At 33.5% G+C, this 13,705-nt stretch overlaps 2 protein-coding genes across 7 annotated transcripts; one reads left to right on the top strand and one right to left on the bottom strand.

Annotated features, from left to right (window-relative positions):
- Positions 1-401: 401 nt before the first annotated feature.
- Positions 402-3,792, bottom strand: POLDIP2 (DNA polymerase delta interacting protein 2). 2 transcript variants are annotated; one of them, XM_018448626.1, is made up of 7 exons: positions 3,734-3,792; positions 3,385-3,607; positions 2,134-2,289; positions 1,936-2,038; positions 1,128-1,469; positions 825-1,030; positions 402-614 (listed from the first exon to the last, which is right to left on the bottom strand). In XM_018448626.1, exons 2-7 carry the CDS (start codon positions 3,474-3,476, stop codon positions 506-508), a joined length of 1,008 nt encoding a protein of 335 aa, XP_018304128.1. In that variant the 5' UTR covers positions 3,477-3,607; positions 3,734-3,792; the 3' UTR covers positions 402-505. The 2 variants fall into 2 exon arrangements, with proteins under 2 accessions (XP_018304128.1, XP_018304119.1); XM_018448617.1 differs by lacking the exon at positions 3,734-3,792 and having other exon boundaries at positions 3,385-3,651.
- Positions 3,793-4,850: 1,058 nt separating this feature from the next.
- Positions 4,851-13,255, top strand: pds5 (cohesin associated factor B pds5). 5 transcript variants are annotated; one of them, XM_018451338.1, is made up of 18 exons: positions 4,851-5,181; positions 6,721-6,876; positions 7,092-7,286; positions 7,420-7,610; positions 7,697-7,904; positions 7,997-8,503; positions 8,590-8,888; positions 9,000-9,342; positions 9,420-9,524; positions 9,664-10,083; positions 10,177-10,539; positions 10,656-10,887; positions 11,429-11,676; positions 11,756-12,052; positions 12,278-12,313; positions 12,418-12,468; positions 12,538-12,582; positions 12,788-13,255. In XM_018451338.1, the coding sequence occupies exons 2-18, from the start codon at positions 6,796-6,798 to the stop codon at positions 12,908-12,910; spliced, it is 3,744 nt and encodes a 1,247-aa protein (XP_018306840.1). In that variant the 5' UTR covers positions 4,851-5,181; positions 6,721-6,795; the 3' UTR covers positions 12,911-13,255. The 5 variants fall into 5 exon arrangements, with proteins under 5 accessions (XP_018306840.1, XP_018306812.1, XP_018306823.1 ...); XM_018451310.1 differs by lacking the exon at positions 12,788-13,255 and having other exon boundaries at positions 12,538-12,594; XM_018451321.1 differs by lacking the exons at positions 4,851-5,181; positions 12,788-13,255 and adding an exon at positions 6,050-6,083 and having other exon boundaries at positions 12,538-12,594.
- The last annotated feature ends 450 nt before the right edge of the window (positions 13,256-13,705 follow it).

Below are 13,705 nucleotides of genomic sequence, written 5' to 3'. Positions count from 1 at the left end.
CACGTTGATTGAGTATTCTTTCTGTATTTACATATTCAATATATTTAAAGAGTTAGTTTTTTTACATTTGCATATATTATTAAATTTCATTAAAATTAGATTGTGTTAGAAAATGAATTATGGACGCTAGATATCCTCTTATATAGGAGATTATAACAGTTTTTTCAGAGAAAATATGTACATTATAATTTTATTGAAGTTGTCCGCGAAATTAGTTTCCGAGTTATCACAAGATTCACACTTAGATCAATCATTGGCTGCGTTCAGCAGAAAAAGCAGCTTTGCAACTATTATAAAATTCTTGAATATGATTGGTTTATACATTTAGATCCAATGAGAAACTAAGGGCAAGACCAATCATTAAAGAATTTTACAACAGTTGCAAAGCTGCTTTTTCTGCTGAACGCAGCCATTGATTGTACTTGATTATCGTCATCTAATAATTGTTATATATTTATCTAACTAATCATCACTTATAATTATTAAATCATCCTTCGTTAAAGAATCAGATTTCTACATTGGGCGTGGATGGCTCTGCTTTCGATTCTAAAGAGAATGGCGGAATTCTGCAATCAAACGCGTATCCGTCTTCTCTTTCCATCCTAAATGTTCCCCTGAAAACAAAATCGTTGAGAACAATTAAGTAAATAACGCCTTTTTTCAATTTACAAGAAATTAAGGCTGCGTTTTTGTTTTTAGGAGATATAGTCGACAAAAGTATCATTCTATTTTGTTATTCATTGAATGTCAATAATTCAGTCATAGAGCAATATTTGTATCGACTATGTCTCCTAAAAGCAAAGCAGCCAGGTAATCGTGCTTACCACATATGACCACTAGGAGCTTGCAAGCTCACATGACTACTATATTGAAAAGCGGGTAAAGCTTTCGATAGCACAGGTTCCTGACCCACTACGCCTCTTCCTCTAACAGTTTCTAATGTACCTGACAAGCTGAATATTCTCCAGTGCCTTTCACGCAATTGCACGCTCAACTCACCCAAGTTTTCTAGTCGGATGCAATAACGCCACTATAAAACAGAAGATATGATGAAAAATTAACGTTTAACTCAATTCTAGTCCTTTTGCTAATGGAATAAGATCTCTGACTTTGTTATATCAACTCACCCAATATACAGAAGTAGTTTGACTATCCCTGCAACCCATGTAGAACGGTATAACGGTAATACGAATATTCTCGGTCGTTTCTTTATGTACATCTGACAACTCAAGCCACGGATGATTCTTTTTCTGCCATGTGCGAAGGGTCTCCTGTGCCACAAAGCACGGCTCCTTGTCTGGATGATAAGTCAGAAATTTATCGAACAGTTCATGTTGCAGCGCCGCTTTCTCATTTGTGGTATATGGCAGTACATCCTCATGAGCGACATAATCTAATCCAGGAATTGCGTATAAGCTGCGACTGCTCTCATGGTTGCCCAAGAAAGTAACTGCCTCTGTTTGAGCACGCTACTTATATATATATATATATATATGTGTGTAATAAAATATTAGGCCTATTCTTTATCGCTGCATTAGAATGCAATAACACTTTCTTTCTCATTTTGTCAAACTCTTTAAACATATATCTATTTACGAGCGTTCAGTCAATGAAAACAGATAGAGTCTATTTTCTATAACAGAATTAGTATACATTTTTGGAATTTATAGTGAAATAAGTATAGTCGGAACTTAAAAGATTGCCTTTTTTTTCAATGGGTTTCGGAATGCAACTTGTTTAACGAGCGATTGATTCTTATTCATGGATCGACAAGTAAGAATCGCTTGGTGAGTAGGCCATATTCCAAAATCCATTTTAAAAAGTGTTGCAACCTTTTAGGCCCTGACTGTACATGAATGATATTACTTGGCAACTACGAGAAAGAAAGTATAGTCTAGTACAAAAATAAAAAATAATCTTCTGAACGTTGCTTACTATGTAAGGACAATCACGTTGATCAATCAAAACTTGATAAAATGTGTGTGTTCTGCCTTTTACTTCTTTCTCACCGACACTGTTAAAATTGCTGTTATCCTTTCTATAATTAAATGCACAAATTATCTGCACACAATTTATATACAAAACAAACAGATATATTTATCCATATAGGTAACTATAAATAACTATACGTACTCATCCTTCTTATTAGATATATCTCTGTCATATACTCTTGCCAACCATGGAAATAGAATGACACCTCGGTAACCAAAGACTCTGTGTAAAATCAATTGACCTGTCTCATATTTTCCCTGTAACTTTGGTGTTTCTAATTTGCCGACTTCCGCTAGTCTACAAAGACATTTATTGCAAATATTATCATATAATTAAATACTATGGTGGTCATAAGGGTCCGAAGAGCTCATGTAATTTTTCATTATACTCTCTAGTATTTAATCAATATTAATTTTTAACTGAAAAAAAATTATAAAAGATATCACGATGCAAGACTCTAGGAACAAAGAATAAAAAGAAAGCAATAATGCATAGGACATAATATAATTTTCAATTTAAATATTGTCAACGATTGTGAACGCAATAACAGCTAATGAACTATGAAGAGGTTTTCCACAATAAACAATTACTTAAGCTCTTAAGGGCTGGTTGTTCCATCTTCACATAAACTATGTGGTAATTTAGCTAGTGATATAAATCAACACAATATCATTCTATTTTTCTTTGCATTCCATGAGTAACAAAGACAGAATGATACTCATGTCAACTTATGTCACTAGATGAAGGCATCCCTAATATAGTGCGAGTGACTGAATTCATCATGAGTTCATTTTTATTTGCTGTACTATCCATTGAAGCAAGTTTGTTTCATACATTCATGTTTGCTAGTATTATTTGGTTTAATTCCAACTTAACAAATGTAACATAAATATAGATATTCTTTATATTTCAACAACACAAACCATTTTAATAAATAATAACGAATTCAATTGAATGCACTATGGCTTACTGGTATATTAAAGCTGTTGTATATTGACTTAATACGAGTGTAAAAGTAAAATGTCAATATTTTGAATTATAAAGTACATTTTATTTAACAGCATAATAAAATGTATAAAGGATCTCACTCATTTCTATATTTATATCACAAACACACATCATTACATCAATTTATGTATGGCTTTAATATGCATCAGTATGCACTGAATGCATCCAATCAAAATCGCTTGTAACAATATGCTCTTTCCCCCTCTTTCACTCTTCTAAACTAATTCCACATGTAAACAAAGCAAGGAAAAACTGATTTGCAACACACAACGACATAGTGAAATCACCATTCGAAAATGAAGTTCTCTCTTTGTCAATAATTAATCGTAACAAAGGATAAATCGCTAAATGATCTAATATTCATTTCGTTGACTTCATATGTACCTGATGCATCGCACGTGTTGCAGACGTATTACGGCCGCCTTGAGAAACGATCGTTTCAGGTTATAGCCAACGAGATTCCGCACGAATTCCATGGTTACCCGAGAATTATCGCCGACACCTGATGAGATTTATGTCGTAGGATGAAAAACTGCAGTTGACGGTTGCTGCATTGACATCTCTACTGATTTTTAGGGATCATCTTCAGAATATACCGGAGGTTATACTGTTTATATCGCCGACGAGACAGCGGTGGCAGAGGGAGGAGGGAGGAGAGGAAAGTAATGAAAAAATTTTTTTTAAATCAAATATTAGAGAAAGAAGAGTTTGCAATGTTGCATCGAATACATACATTGTTTGCATACAATACATTTTGGACCGGTTTCACCAACGCCAATTAATAGAACTGTCTGGTCAATTTTACTACAGCAAATGCGATTGGTCAGCTCCACACTGATTGAGTAAACTGATGTTGGTGAAACCTGTCATTTGTATATAAATTTAAATTTTAATCATTTAATTTATATATATAATTAAATAATTTAAATTTAAATTTTTAATAAATAATCGTACTAAATTAATTTAGATCTGCTCAAGTTGTATTTTTTGCACGTAAAATATTTGTTTTCTCTTTCCTCGATACTCAAATTATAATATTTATCCCGTTCTAAGTGCAACATTTTTTTCTTAGAAATTTCAAGCAACGCGAACAAATTTTTTAATGGCTGCGTTCAGCAGACTCAACAGTTTTGCAACCGTTTTATGATTGTCTGCTGAGATAGGACCATTCTTCTAGATCTAAAAGTATGATCCAATTAGCGCGAAGGAAACTTACAACAGTTGCAAAACAAATGTTCTGCTGAACGCAGCCAATATCCATAGTTACCAATAATGGCTGCAGCACAGACTCTTGCATAAAGATGCCTTTTCATATTGGCTGCGTTCAGCAGACTCAACAGTTTTGCAACCGTTTTATGATTGTCTGCTGAGATAGGACCATTCTTCTAGATCTAAAAGTATGATCCAATCAGCGCGAAGGAAACTTCCAACAGTTGCAAAACAAACGTTCTGCTGAACGCAGCCTATGACTAATAGCGTTCACACCTTGACGGAAAAGCAGAAAGCGAAAAAGTAGCAGCCAATCAGAATTCGCGCTGGTAGTCGACAATTTCGGCTTTTTGTACACTTACTACCAGCGTGAGTTGTGATTGGCCACTGCTTTTCCGCTTTCTGCTTTTCCGTCAAAGTGTAAATGCGCCCTAAGTAGCTCGTGAAAATTTACCCGAATTTACCTTCAGCATGAAAAAGCACCTTTAAGTATCGGCCCTTAACTTTCGAGATAAATCGCGTGCGAGCGTTGGCAACTTCGCGCCGCGCGACGCGTGGCACGTCCACCAATGGGATCGCTAGACGAGGTGGACGGTGGACCGGTGATGTAGCTCCGTATCGCGCCGTCGTAGTCAGCAAACTTCAAGCGATCGAATTGCGTTGTCGCGTCCCTCGGCACGCTTAACCGTGTACCAGAACGAAGTTTCGCCACCGATTCTCTTTCGCCGATGCTCAAGTCGTGCTGACCATGCCAAGTGTCTATAGAAGATCGCGCGAATCACGTCGCGGGTGGTACACACGCACTTAAGAACCAGGCGGTCGGTATCACGGCTTGTAAAAGCCCGTGTGAACACTGCGAGCGCATCCGTGTGAAAGGCGATCCACCGCGCGGCGGCGGCTCGTCGTCGGATATATTTGCTTTGTTGATATTTTGAGTGTCACAGGCCCTGCGGCGCTTATGCATATCTCCAGGTAATGTTCAATTATGTCTCATTCCCCTTTCCCGCCACGGCGTTTTCGGTTCTGCCAGCACTTCGTCAGTTCCCGTTTTCGCGAAAAACTTGTTTACGTTGTGGCTTGTATACGTGCACGGCGAGCGCACATAACCTCTAAACCGACGGGCGCCAACGTTAATTGTCCATTTCTTCGATAATTATTATGCGCATTAATTTGTCGATACATTGTTGAGTAATTTTTACTTTATCTCGTTTACGTTTCACTCGTCCATTTGTGAACCAAGATGAACTTCCGTCCCAGCGTTCTCTTCAAAGTTACTAAATTTACAGAATGAAGAGACTTCTGCAGTTTTCATGAATTATCCTAATCTAACGTTTGCATCAAGTCTTAGGCACAATGCAAAGTAATAGCGACAAGAACAACGATAGGAATAGTATAGAAATAAGCGATATATAATTGTCGCTTCCCGTTGCACAATGCCGTGAAAGAAATAAAAAGGCCAACCAATCTGATCATATATAGACTGTAGTATATTTTCTTCCATCTGTTTCAAGATTATAGCATATATAAACAAAATGAAAAATCTTGACACTGATTGGTAGGCTATGAGGCGATAGACATAGACTTTCAACTTGTTGGAAATTTATCGCTAGTTGTGTATTTGTTTTTACGTGTATTGACATATACATTCCAAATATTGGAATACATCTGTTTCTATCGTTAGCGTTATTTGTTTGCTATCACTATTGCCTCGCATTGTATTTAGGACTTCATAGTTGTTTTTCATTTACAGCAAAAGATAATTCTCATTTGTTTTTTTTTTTTTCATTTACAGTAAAATTCAGATAATTCTTATCAATTCAGATACTTCTAATTTGTTATAACAGTTGAATGCATGATCCTTTTCATTCTAACAAGTGAGATTCAACTAAGTTTTTACCTATAATCTACACAAGCTTGAGACCACTTATTTTACTGAGTTAACTAATATTGAAAGTGAGATTATAAAAACTTGTGTTATATGATAATTTTGTCACTAAAGTGAGTAGTGACGTCATTATCTGAATATAAAATACATAACTTTAGATTTGATATCATTTGTGTGAGAATGGAAAGCAACTATTATCATGTTGATGCTTTTGTCTTAAAATATATCAAGATGTGAATTATATGTTTTTCTAAAATATCAAAAATATTAGCAGCATTGTACCTTCAATGTTAATATTGAACTTTATATCACATTTAATTTTTTAAATAAAGTACATAAATATGTTGTATAAATTTTTCTAAGTTAACTTATTCAAAGTGTATAATTCAAGATGTTGTACAATAATATATCTTATAGTTTCAAAGAAATCTATGTAAATTAAAAGCTTATTTCATCTTTAAATATTATCCATTTGTTATATTTTCTAAAAACAAGATTATACTAAACATAATATGTAAGATATCAGAAAACAATCAGTGAAAATATCAATTATCTTTATTATGTATCTTTTTGAACTGAGTTATATCTTATAGAGCTTAATATAGATAAATCTTATTGCATTACAGAATTTGGACCGTGTTCTAGAATACATTAAAGATAAAGTGCTTGATTACACTTGATTGATTTATTAAATAGCCGCTATGGCTGAAATAATATACCCGCAAGGGTGCAGATCAGTCACTGAAGATTTAGGTCCAGATGAATTAATCAGGAGACTCAAGGTACAATTAGATAACATGCTTTTTGTGATAAATAATGCATTATATACAAAACATAATAGTTAAGGTTGTTGTCAACTTGGTGCTCGCAATGCTCTTGAGATCATTTTATTCTTGTTAAACAAAGTTGTTAGACAAATGTTGATCAAGGAAAAATTATTCTTGCGAGTATTGCGAGCGCCAAATAGAACGTATTCTAAAATATAACAAATGTATAGACACTAGCACATACGTTGCAAGCTATGGGACAAGATGAAGGAATGTATCAGCAATACATACCACTGGCATTACATTTGGCAGAAGAGCATTTTCTGATGCATCAGAGCAAAGATGTACAACTACTAATTGCTTGCTGCATCGCAGATGTCTTAAGAGTATATGCACCAGAGGCTCCTTATAAAGATGCCGATCAGGTAAATATTTGTGTTATAATTGTAACAATTTATCAAATATTAGTAATAGTCATTATTAATATGGATTGATTTAATTAAAGATCATCAATTGAACCAGGCAGTTTTTAATTACTACTTCTTTCTGACATTTTAGGTCAAAACGATATTTCTGTTCCTTATTAAACAACTGGCAGGCTTAAAAGATCCTAAAGATCCTGCTTTTAAACGGTACTTCTATCTACTTGAGAATTTAGCTTATGTCAAGTCATTTAATATGTGTTTTGAGCTTGAAGATTGCCAAGAGATTTTTTGCGCATTATTTTCCCTTATGTTCAGAATTGTCAAGTAAGTATATATCTCAAGGTAAAAAAAAGAAAAATAGGTTGTTAAAATTTCTGCAATATGATGCGATTAATGTAACTTATTTTTAGTGATGAACATTCTGGTAAAGTTAAAAGCTTCATGCTGGATGTTTTATGTCCACTTATTACCGAATCGGACATTGTCAGTAACGAACTTCTGGATATTATACTCATGAATATTGTAGAACCAAACAAATCACAGAAAAAGAACGCATATTTGCTTGCTAAAGAGCTAGTAATCAAATGTAGCGATACATTAGAACCATACATTCAAGCGGTAAGTAATAAGTGTTAATTCCTTTCTGTCAAAAAATAAATGTACCGATTTTCACTTTATATAACATGTTAAAACTGTACAATGTTTTATAGTTTTTCAATCATGTCTTAATATTGGGAAAGGAGGAGAAAAGTTTGCAAATTTGCAAAAAAGTATACGATCTAATTTATGAGTTGAATCACATTTGTCCGAGTGTCTTGCTGTCCGTCCTCCCGCAACTAGAATGTAAATTAAAATCCTCCTCTGAGAATGAAAGATTGGGCGCCGTGGCGTTACTGGCAAGAATGTTTTCTGAAAAGGGCTCGCAATTAGCCGTACAGCATACGCAGTTATGGAGGGCATTTTTAGGTCGATTTAACGACATTAGCGTGGCCATTCGTATTAAGTGTGTGCAGTATTCAATGCATTTCTTGCTAAACCATCCTGAATTGAGAAAAGATATCACAGATACTTTGAAACTGAGGCAACACGATGCTGATGAAAGTGTCCGTTATGAAGTCGTTATGGCTATCGTGACGACTGCTAGACGAGACTTCGAAGTTGTGTCGGACAGTGAGGATCTCCTCGAATTTGTCAAAGAAAGGACTTTAGACAAAAAGGTAAAATATTAAAGTTAACAAAATTATTTAAATTTGAATTTAATGTTTACAGATTTACTTGAATTCTCTAATAATTATCTTTCTAGTTTAAAATACGGAAAGAGGCAATGTCTGGTTTAGCTATGATATATAAAAAACATTTGAACGATGCTGACGTACCACAGGCCACAAAGAAGGCGGTTATTTGGATAAAAGATAAAATATTGCATGGTTATTACATGGCGGGCATGGAAGATAGATTGTTGGTGGAAAGATTGCTAAATACGTGTCTAGTACCTTATCAGTTGCAAGCTGAAGAGAGAATGAAAAAATTGTACCATCTCTTAGGTACAATTGACGATCACGCTTCTAAAGCTTTCGTGGAACTTCAGAAACATCAACTTGCGTACGTTATACATTAATTATATGTTTCAATTAATTTTATTTATTTATTTTCAAGTTATTGCACAAAGATGTCTTTGTTCTAATACAAATTAATTTTTTTATATATGTTCAGGGTGCGAAGGGCAGTAGTTGAATGGATAGAGGTTGCAAAGAAAACGGACGCTAAAAATGAACTAATGGCAAAAGTTCATCAGATATCACGTTTCCTACCAGATCCTATGAAAGTACAGGAGTTTCTTCAAAAGTTTAGCACTCATATGAAGAAAGATACCAGATTGTTACAGGAAATGGAAACGATTGTGCAACCAAATGTTTCCTGTAAGGAATGCGCTGAAACCATAACTAAGGTTCTTAAAAAATTGGGGCAGCCCGTTATGACTAATCTATATTATAATACAATTAAGATGCTGCTCGAAAGAGTAAGCTCTGTCATGATTGATGAAGAAGCAATTCGGGTAAGTCTTAGGATCTATTTTATATTTTTTTTTATTTATAAAGTAATGTTTAATAATCATATATGTGTGCAAATTAGGTTTTGATCGGATATGTCTTAGACTGTTTGAAAGGAGGTAATGTGATAGAAGAAGTTGGTCTTAATCCAAATAATGCTGGGGAAAAAGGATTGAGATTACTAGTGGTAAATCGACAATTCGATTTCCTAAAAATAATTGAATATATATATATATTAATATAAATTTTTTTATACATTAAGAGATTAAAATTTTGTAATTAAAATCACAAGTATGTTATATGTATATACATCCGAAATATTTCAGATGCTTTCATTTGTATTCGGTCCGCATTTCCTGCATAATGATATCTTGATGCAACTTGTCAATTTGCTTGAATTAGAAGATGAGATGGTAGCACCATTAGTTCTCTCTATCTTTACGTTTCTGGGAAAATATAAACCTCTATGTGATGTAGCGCCGGACATTATGAATCTTATGGTACCGATCTGCAAGAATTTCGCCGAGACGGGAACACCAAAACAGGCAAAGCAAGCTGTGAGATGTCTGTTCGTCAATATGACCAATATTCATGATACTATTTTCCCCGAGATCATCGAGAGAATTAAGAACACACTGACGCCGACGTCAGAGTATTATCGAACGTCTATAGTCACATTAGGTCACATAGCATATAATTTGCCAGAGAAATATCAAGTACAAATAAAAAATATGGTGTCCAGAAAAGTAAGTGCAATAAAGTTATAATGTTAACAAATTACAATAAGCTTTCTAGTTTCTAATGCTTTGTTGTACATGATATGATCTTGACTCATGCAGATAGTTAAAGAATTACTAGTGAAGGAAAGCAGCGAGCAAAGCTCCGAGATTATTGACGGAGATTGGTGCAGAGAGGATCAATTACCCGAAGAAACACGATGCAGATTGGAAGGTTTGAAGTGTATGGCGCGTTGGTTATTAGGATTGAAGACTGACGTATTGTCAGCGCAAAAGACGTTCAGAATGCTAAATGCTTTCATGGTGAACAAAGGTGACTTGTTATCTCAGGGACGCTTGAGTAAAGCTGAAATGAGTTGGTTAAGATTGCAAGCTGGTTGCTCAATGTTGAAAATATGCGAACAGAAAGGTGTTGGTGATCAATTTACTGCAGAACAATTTTACAATCTTTCGCAACTCATGGTGGTAAGTTTAGCATAAATCTGTTTTTATGTGATATAATAAATGATGAATGATTATGATTTGATATTGAAAAATAAATGTTAGTCAAAATTAATTCAATATATTGACTTGATATTTAGGATGAAGTTCCTCAAGTTAGAGAAGCTTTTGGTAGTAAACTGCACAAAGGTCTAGGAAGAGGAATTCCAAACAAATGCTTACCACTGGATTTCATGGGATATTACGCTCTGGCTGGCAAGGAACAAGACAAGAGATTAAAGTGTGTATTGAAGACATATATGCAGACAGACATAAATAAAAGGAGGGATTACGTGAAAACTCTTTCGTTGGGTACTGTCGAGCGGGCTATGGGTAAGAGATTAAAACATAGACGTTAAGATAGACTTTGTTTACAAGGAACACTATCCAATGTGTACCCGCCAAAATTTTTATGAAAATTTTTATTATTAAAAGTACTTGCAAAATGATGAATAACAATGCCTATTCCATCGGCAATCGTCAATGTTAGAAAAAGTTGGAATGTTTATGGAAAACTTATAAAAATTGAAAAAGTGAAAAAATTACACTATTTAACATCGATGTATTATATTTTGCAACACGATGTGAATAGTCATTTTTGACGTATTTTTGCCTGCTGCTGAACACGAATCCATTGACAGTGTAATTTTTCATATTTTTTCGACTTTCATCAGTTTTCTATAAACATTCTAATTTTTCCTATTAAATATTGATAATTGTTGATGAAATAAATATCATTTTGCAAATACTTTTAATAATGAAAGATTCATTAAAATCGACATGTACATATTGAATAGTGTTTCTTGATAGTATCGTGTTTTATCGAATCATGATTTGTTTTAATGATTTTTCTTGGTATTTTATAATTTCTCAGATCAACTGCCCCACATTTTACCGGATTATATGCTAGTTTTCGCGGTACCTATTCTCGCGCATGACCCTGAATTTACGAGTCATGTGATAGTGAGCCAGTTGAAAGTTATTCAACAATGTCTTTGGTTCATCTTGGAACCTCTTATCACAAAGAATGAATATTATTGCTACGGATTTTATAGAAATCTTGTGGAACGTATGAAGAGCCACAAAGATGCATTGAAGCCTGAGGACAACGAAATGAATTACGTAATTATTACAAATCAGATTTAGCTCTGTCTAAATAATTATTCATGATTAAACTAATTTTTATTTTTGTCATGTACAGAAATTGTGGGCTGTTTGTGATTTGGCAATGAACGTAATATACACCAAGACTACTAATTTCGATATGAAGGAATTTCCGAGCGAAACGCGAATTCCTACGATGTATTTTAAACGAACAGATGAAACGTTAAATAATCATAAGAATTACTTACCTGTGGAATTACAAGTGAGCATGACAAATCCAAAAGGAAAGGGATCATTCCACAATACACACACGGTTAATGAGAGACCACAGCGCAAAGCTAAATCCAAACAACAGAAAGAAGTAGGCATCGGACCTAATGAAACAGATGCAAGGGTAAGATTTTTTTTAAACAAGTTTTTAATTATTTTTGAATATCTCTAGCTTGTTTAATTTAAACTCTCTTAACTCTATATATATATATATATATATGTGTATGTATGTATAAAGATAGACATTCCTATTAATTGTATTACGGTAATATTAATTAAATAATTGCAATAATGAAACGTCATATTTAATTTATTTAATTTTTCGCGTGTGTATAATTATGATTTCAAGCTGCAAGTTGGCGAAATGGAATGTATCGATGCACAGGTAATTTGGGCGTGATATTAGGATAAGTGTGCTAAAAATCATCTTTCCTAGAAATACTAATAAGATAGGTTTGATAAGATGTATTGAGATAATTTTATTTGTAGCCTGCGGAAGCATCAGAGACCAGGATTCAACTGCCTGGTTTAGAAGAAGAGGTAAAATTCTCTTCGATTATAATAAATTTTTTTAATGCAAAACGTCTAAATTTATTTTTTTTATTTTAGATCGAGGAACCACCAGCGAAGAGGGCATTAAGGGAATCGGATAAAGTAAATAAATAATTCTCAGTGATCGGACTATACCCAGGGAATATTGGGACGGGGAAAGACTTAAAGAGCATGGAAAAATAAAGAATCTAAAAGATACTTTACAAATTAGAAAACTGAATATTTTGGTTATGTATAACAATTAATAAACCTAAGTCGTTCGTGTATTCTAGAGTGTAAGATGTTAAGATTATGACAGTAATGTCAGGCTTATAATGCAAAGAGTTCTCTGAACTTGCAACTGAGCAGGAAAGAAAAAAGAAATAGAACGAAAAGTTTAATTCTTCGCAAATATACATATATATGGATCCTTAAATGTTTGTTTCGTTGACAACAAATTAAATATTACATATTCGTATTTCATTTGTTACCTTTATGTCTCGTTTCCACAATATGATTACCTAAAGATTAAAGCTTATCAAGAGATAAATATCAATAAAATTCATTCATGAATTTTTTGGTAACTTTATCTTTAGGTTGTGAAAACGGGGCTATGAGTGATAGAACGCATTAATTAATTTATATGATATAACGAAAAAATTTCTTCAGATGACCCATATAAAGCCAGAATGAATTTATAAATTATAACAAGTTTTTCCGGGAGCAGAACCCTTACTCGGTATGTGACCATTATTCATCTTCGACATGTTATGAACGTTTGTTTATACTTTTATTTCGCGAACGTTTAATGAATAATATTACGATTATTTTGCTGAAAAACAGCACTGATTTAAACAAACATATATATATATATAAAACAATATTGTCAACATACTTTATTAATAACAAAATGAATAAAATAAACTTTCTTTCTAAAGAGATATATCCAGATATATCAATTAAATCGTCACTTTATAAATAACAAAGAAAAATATTATAGTTTTGTTGCATAAACATATTAGATAAGAATTTGTGTGTCTATTGGCTTTGTGATCCAAAGTTGTTGGTTTTTAAGAATACAATTATCGCTACACTTTAGTCGCGATTACTATGATTGATACACATTAAGTATGATCTATGTGTAACAATAAAGAAAAAAGAATATTGCAAAAACCTTCAACTTTTGTATTTATAAATAAACATAAAATTAAAATTACACCGATTGCAAAAGATTATTGCGTAATAC

The sequence above is a fragment of the Mycetomoellerius zeteki genome, unplaced genomic scaffold (assembly GCF_001594055.1).
Source record: "Mycetomoellerius zeteki isolate Tzet28-1 unplaced genomic scaffold, Tzet1.0 scaffold106, whole genome shotgun sequence".
In the NCBI taxonomy this organism is placed as follows: Eukaryota; Metazoa; Arthropoda; class Insecta; order Hymenoptera; family Formicidae; genus Mycetomoellerius; species Mycetomoellerius zeteki.
Note: the sequence above shows the minus strand (reverse complement) of the source record. Positions and strands in the feature narration are given on the sequence as shown.

What these genes read in the sequence shown, in the direction of transcription:
- pds5 (XM_018451338.1), top strand. Translation starts at nt 6,796, where the DNA reads ATGGCTGAAATAATATACCCGCAAGGGTGCAGATCAGTCACTGAAGAT. An exon ending in AAAATATGGTGTCCAGAAAA is followed by an intron (nt 10,084 to 10,176) that starts GTAAGTGCAATA and finishes TGACTCATGCAG; the next exon opens with ATAGTTAAAGAATTACTAGT. An exon ending in TACTGTCGAGCGGGCTATGG is followed by an intron (nt 10,888 to 11,428) that starts GTAAGAGATTAA and finishes ATAATTTCTCAG; the next exon opens with ATCAACTGCCCCACATTTTA.
- POLDIP2 (XM_018448626.1), bottom strand. Translation starts at nt 3,476, where the DNA reads ATGGAATTCGTGCGGAATCTCGTTGGCTATAACCTGAAACGATCGTTT. An exon ending in CAACACGTGCGATGCATCAG is followed by an intron (nt 2,290 to 3,384) that starts GTACATATGAAG and finishes ATGTCTTTGTAG; the next exon opens with ACTAGCGGAAGTCGGCAAAT. An exon ending in AACGTGATTGTCCTTACATA is followed by an intron (nt 1,470 to 1,935) that starts GTAAGCAACGTT and finishes ATATATAAGTAG; the next exon opens with CGTGCTCAAACAGAGGCAGT.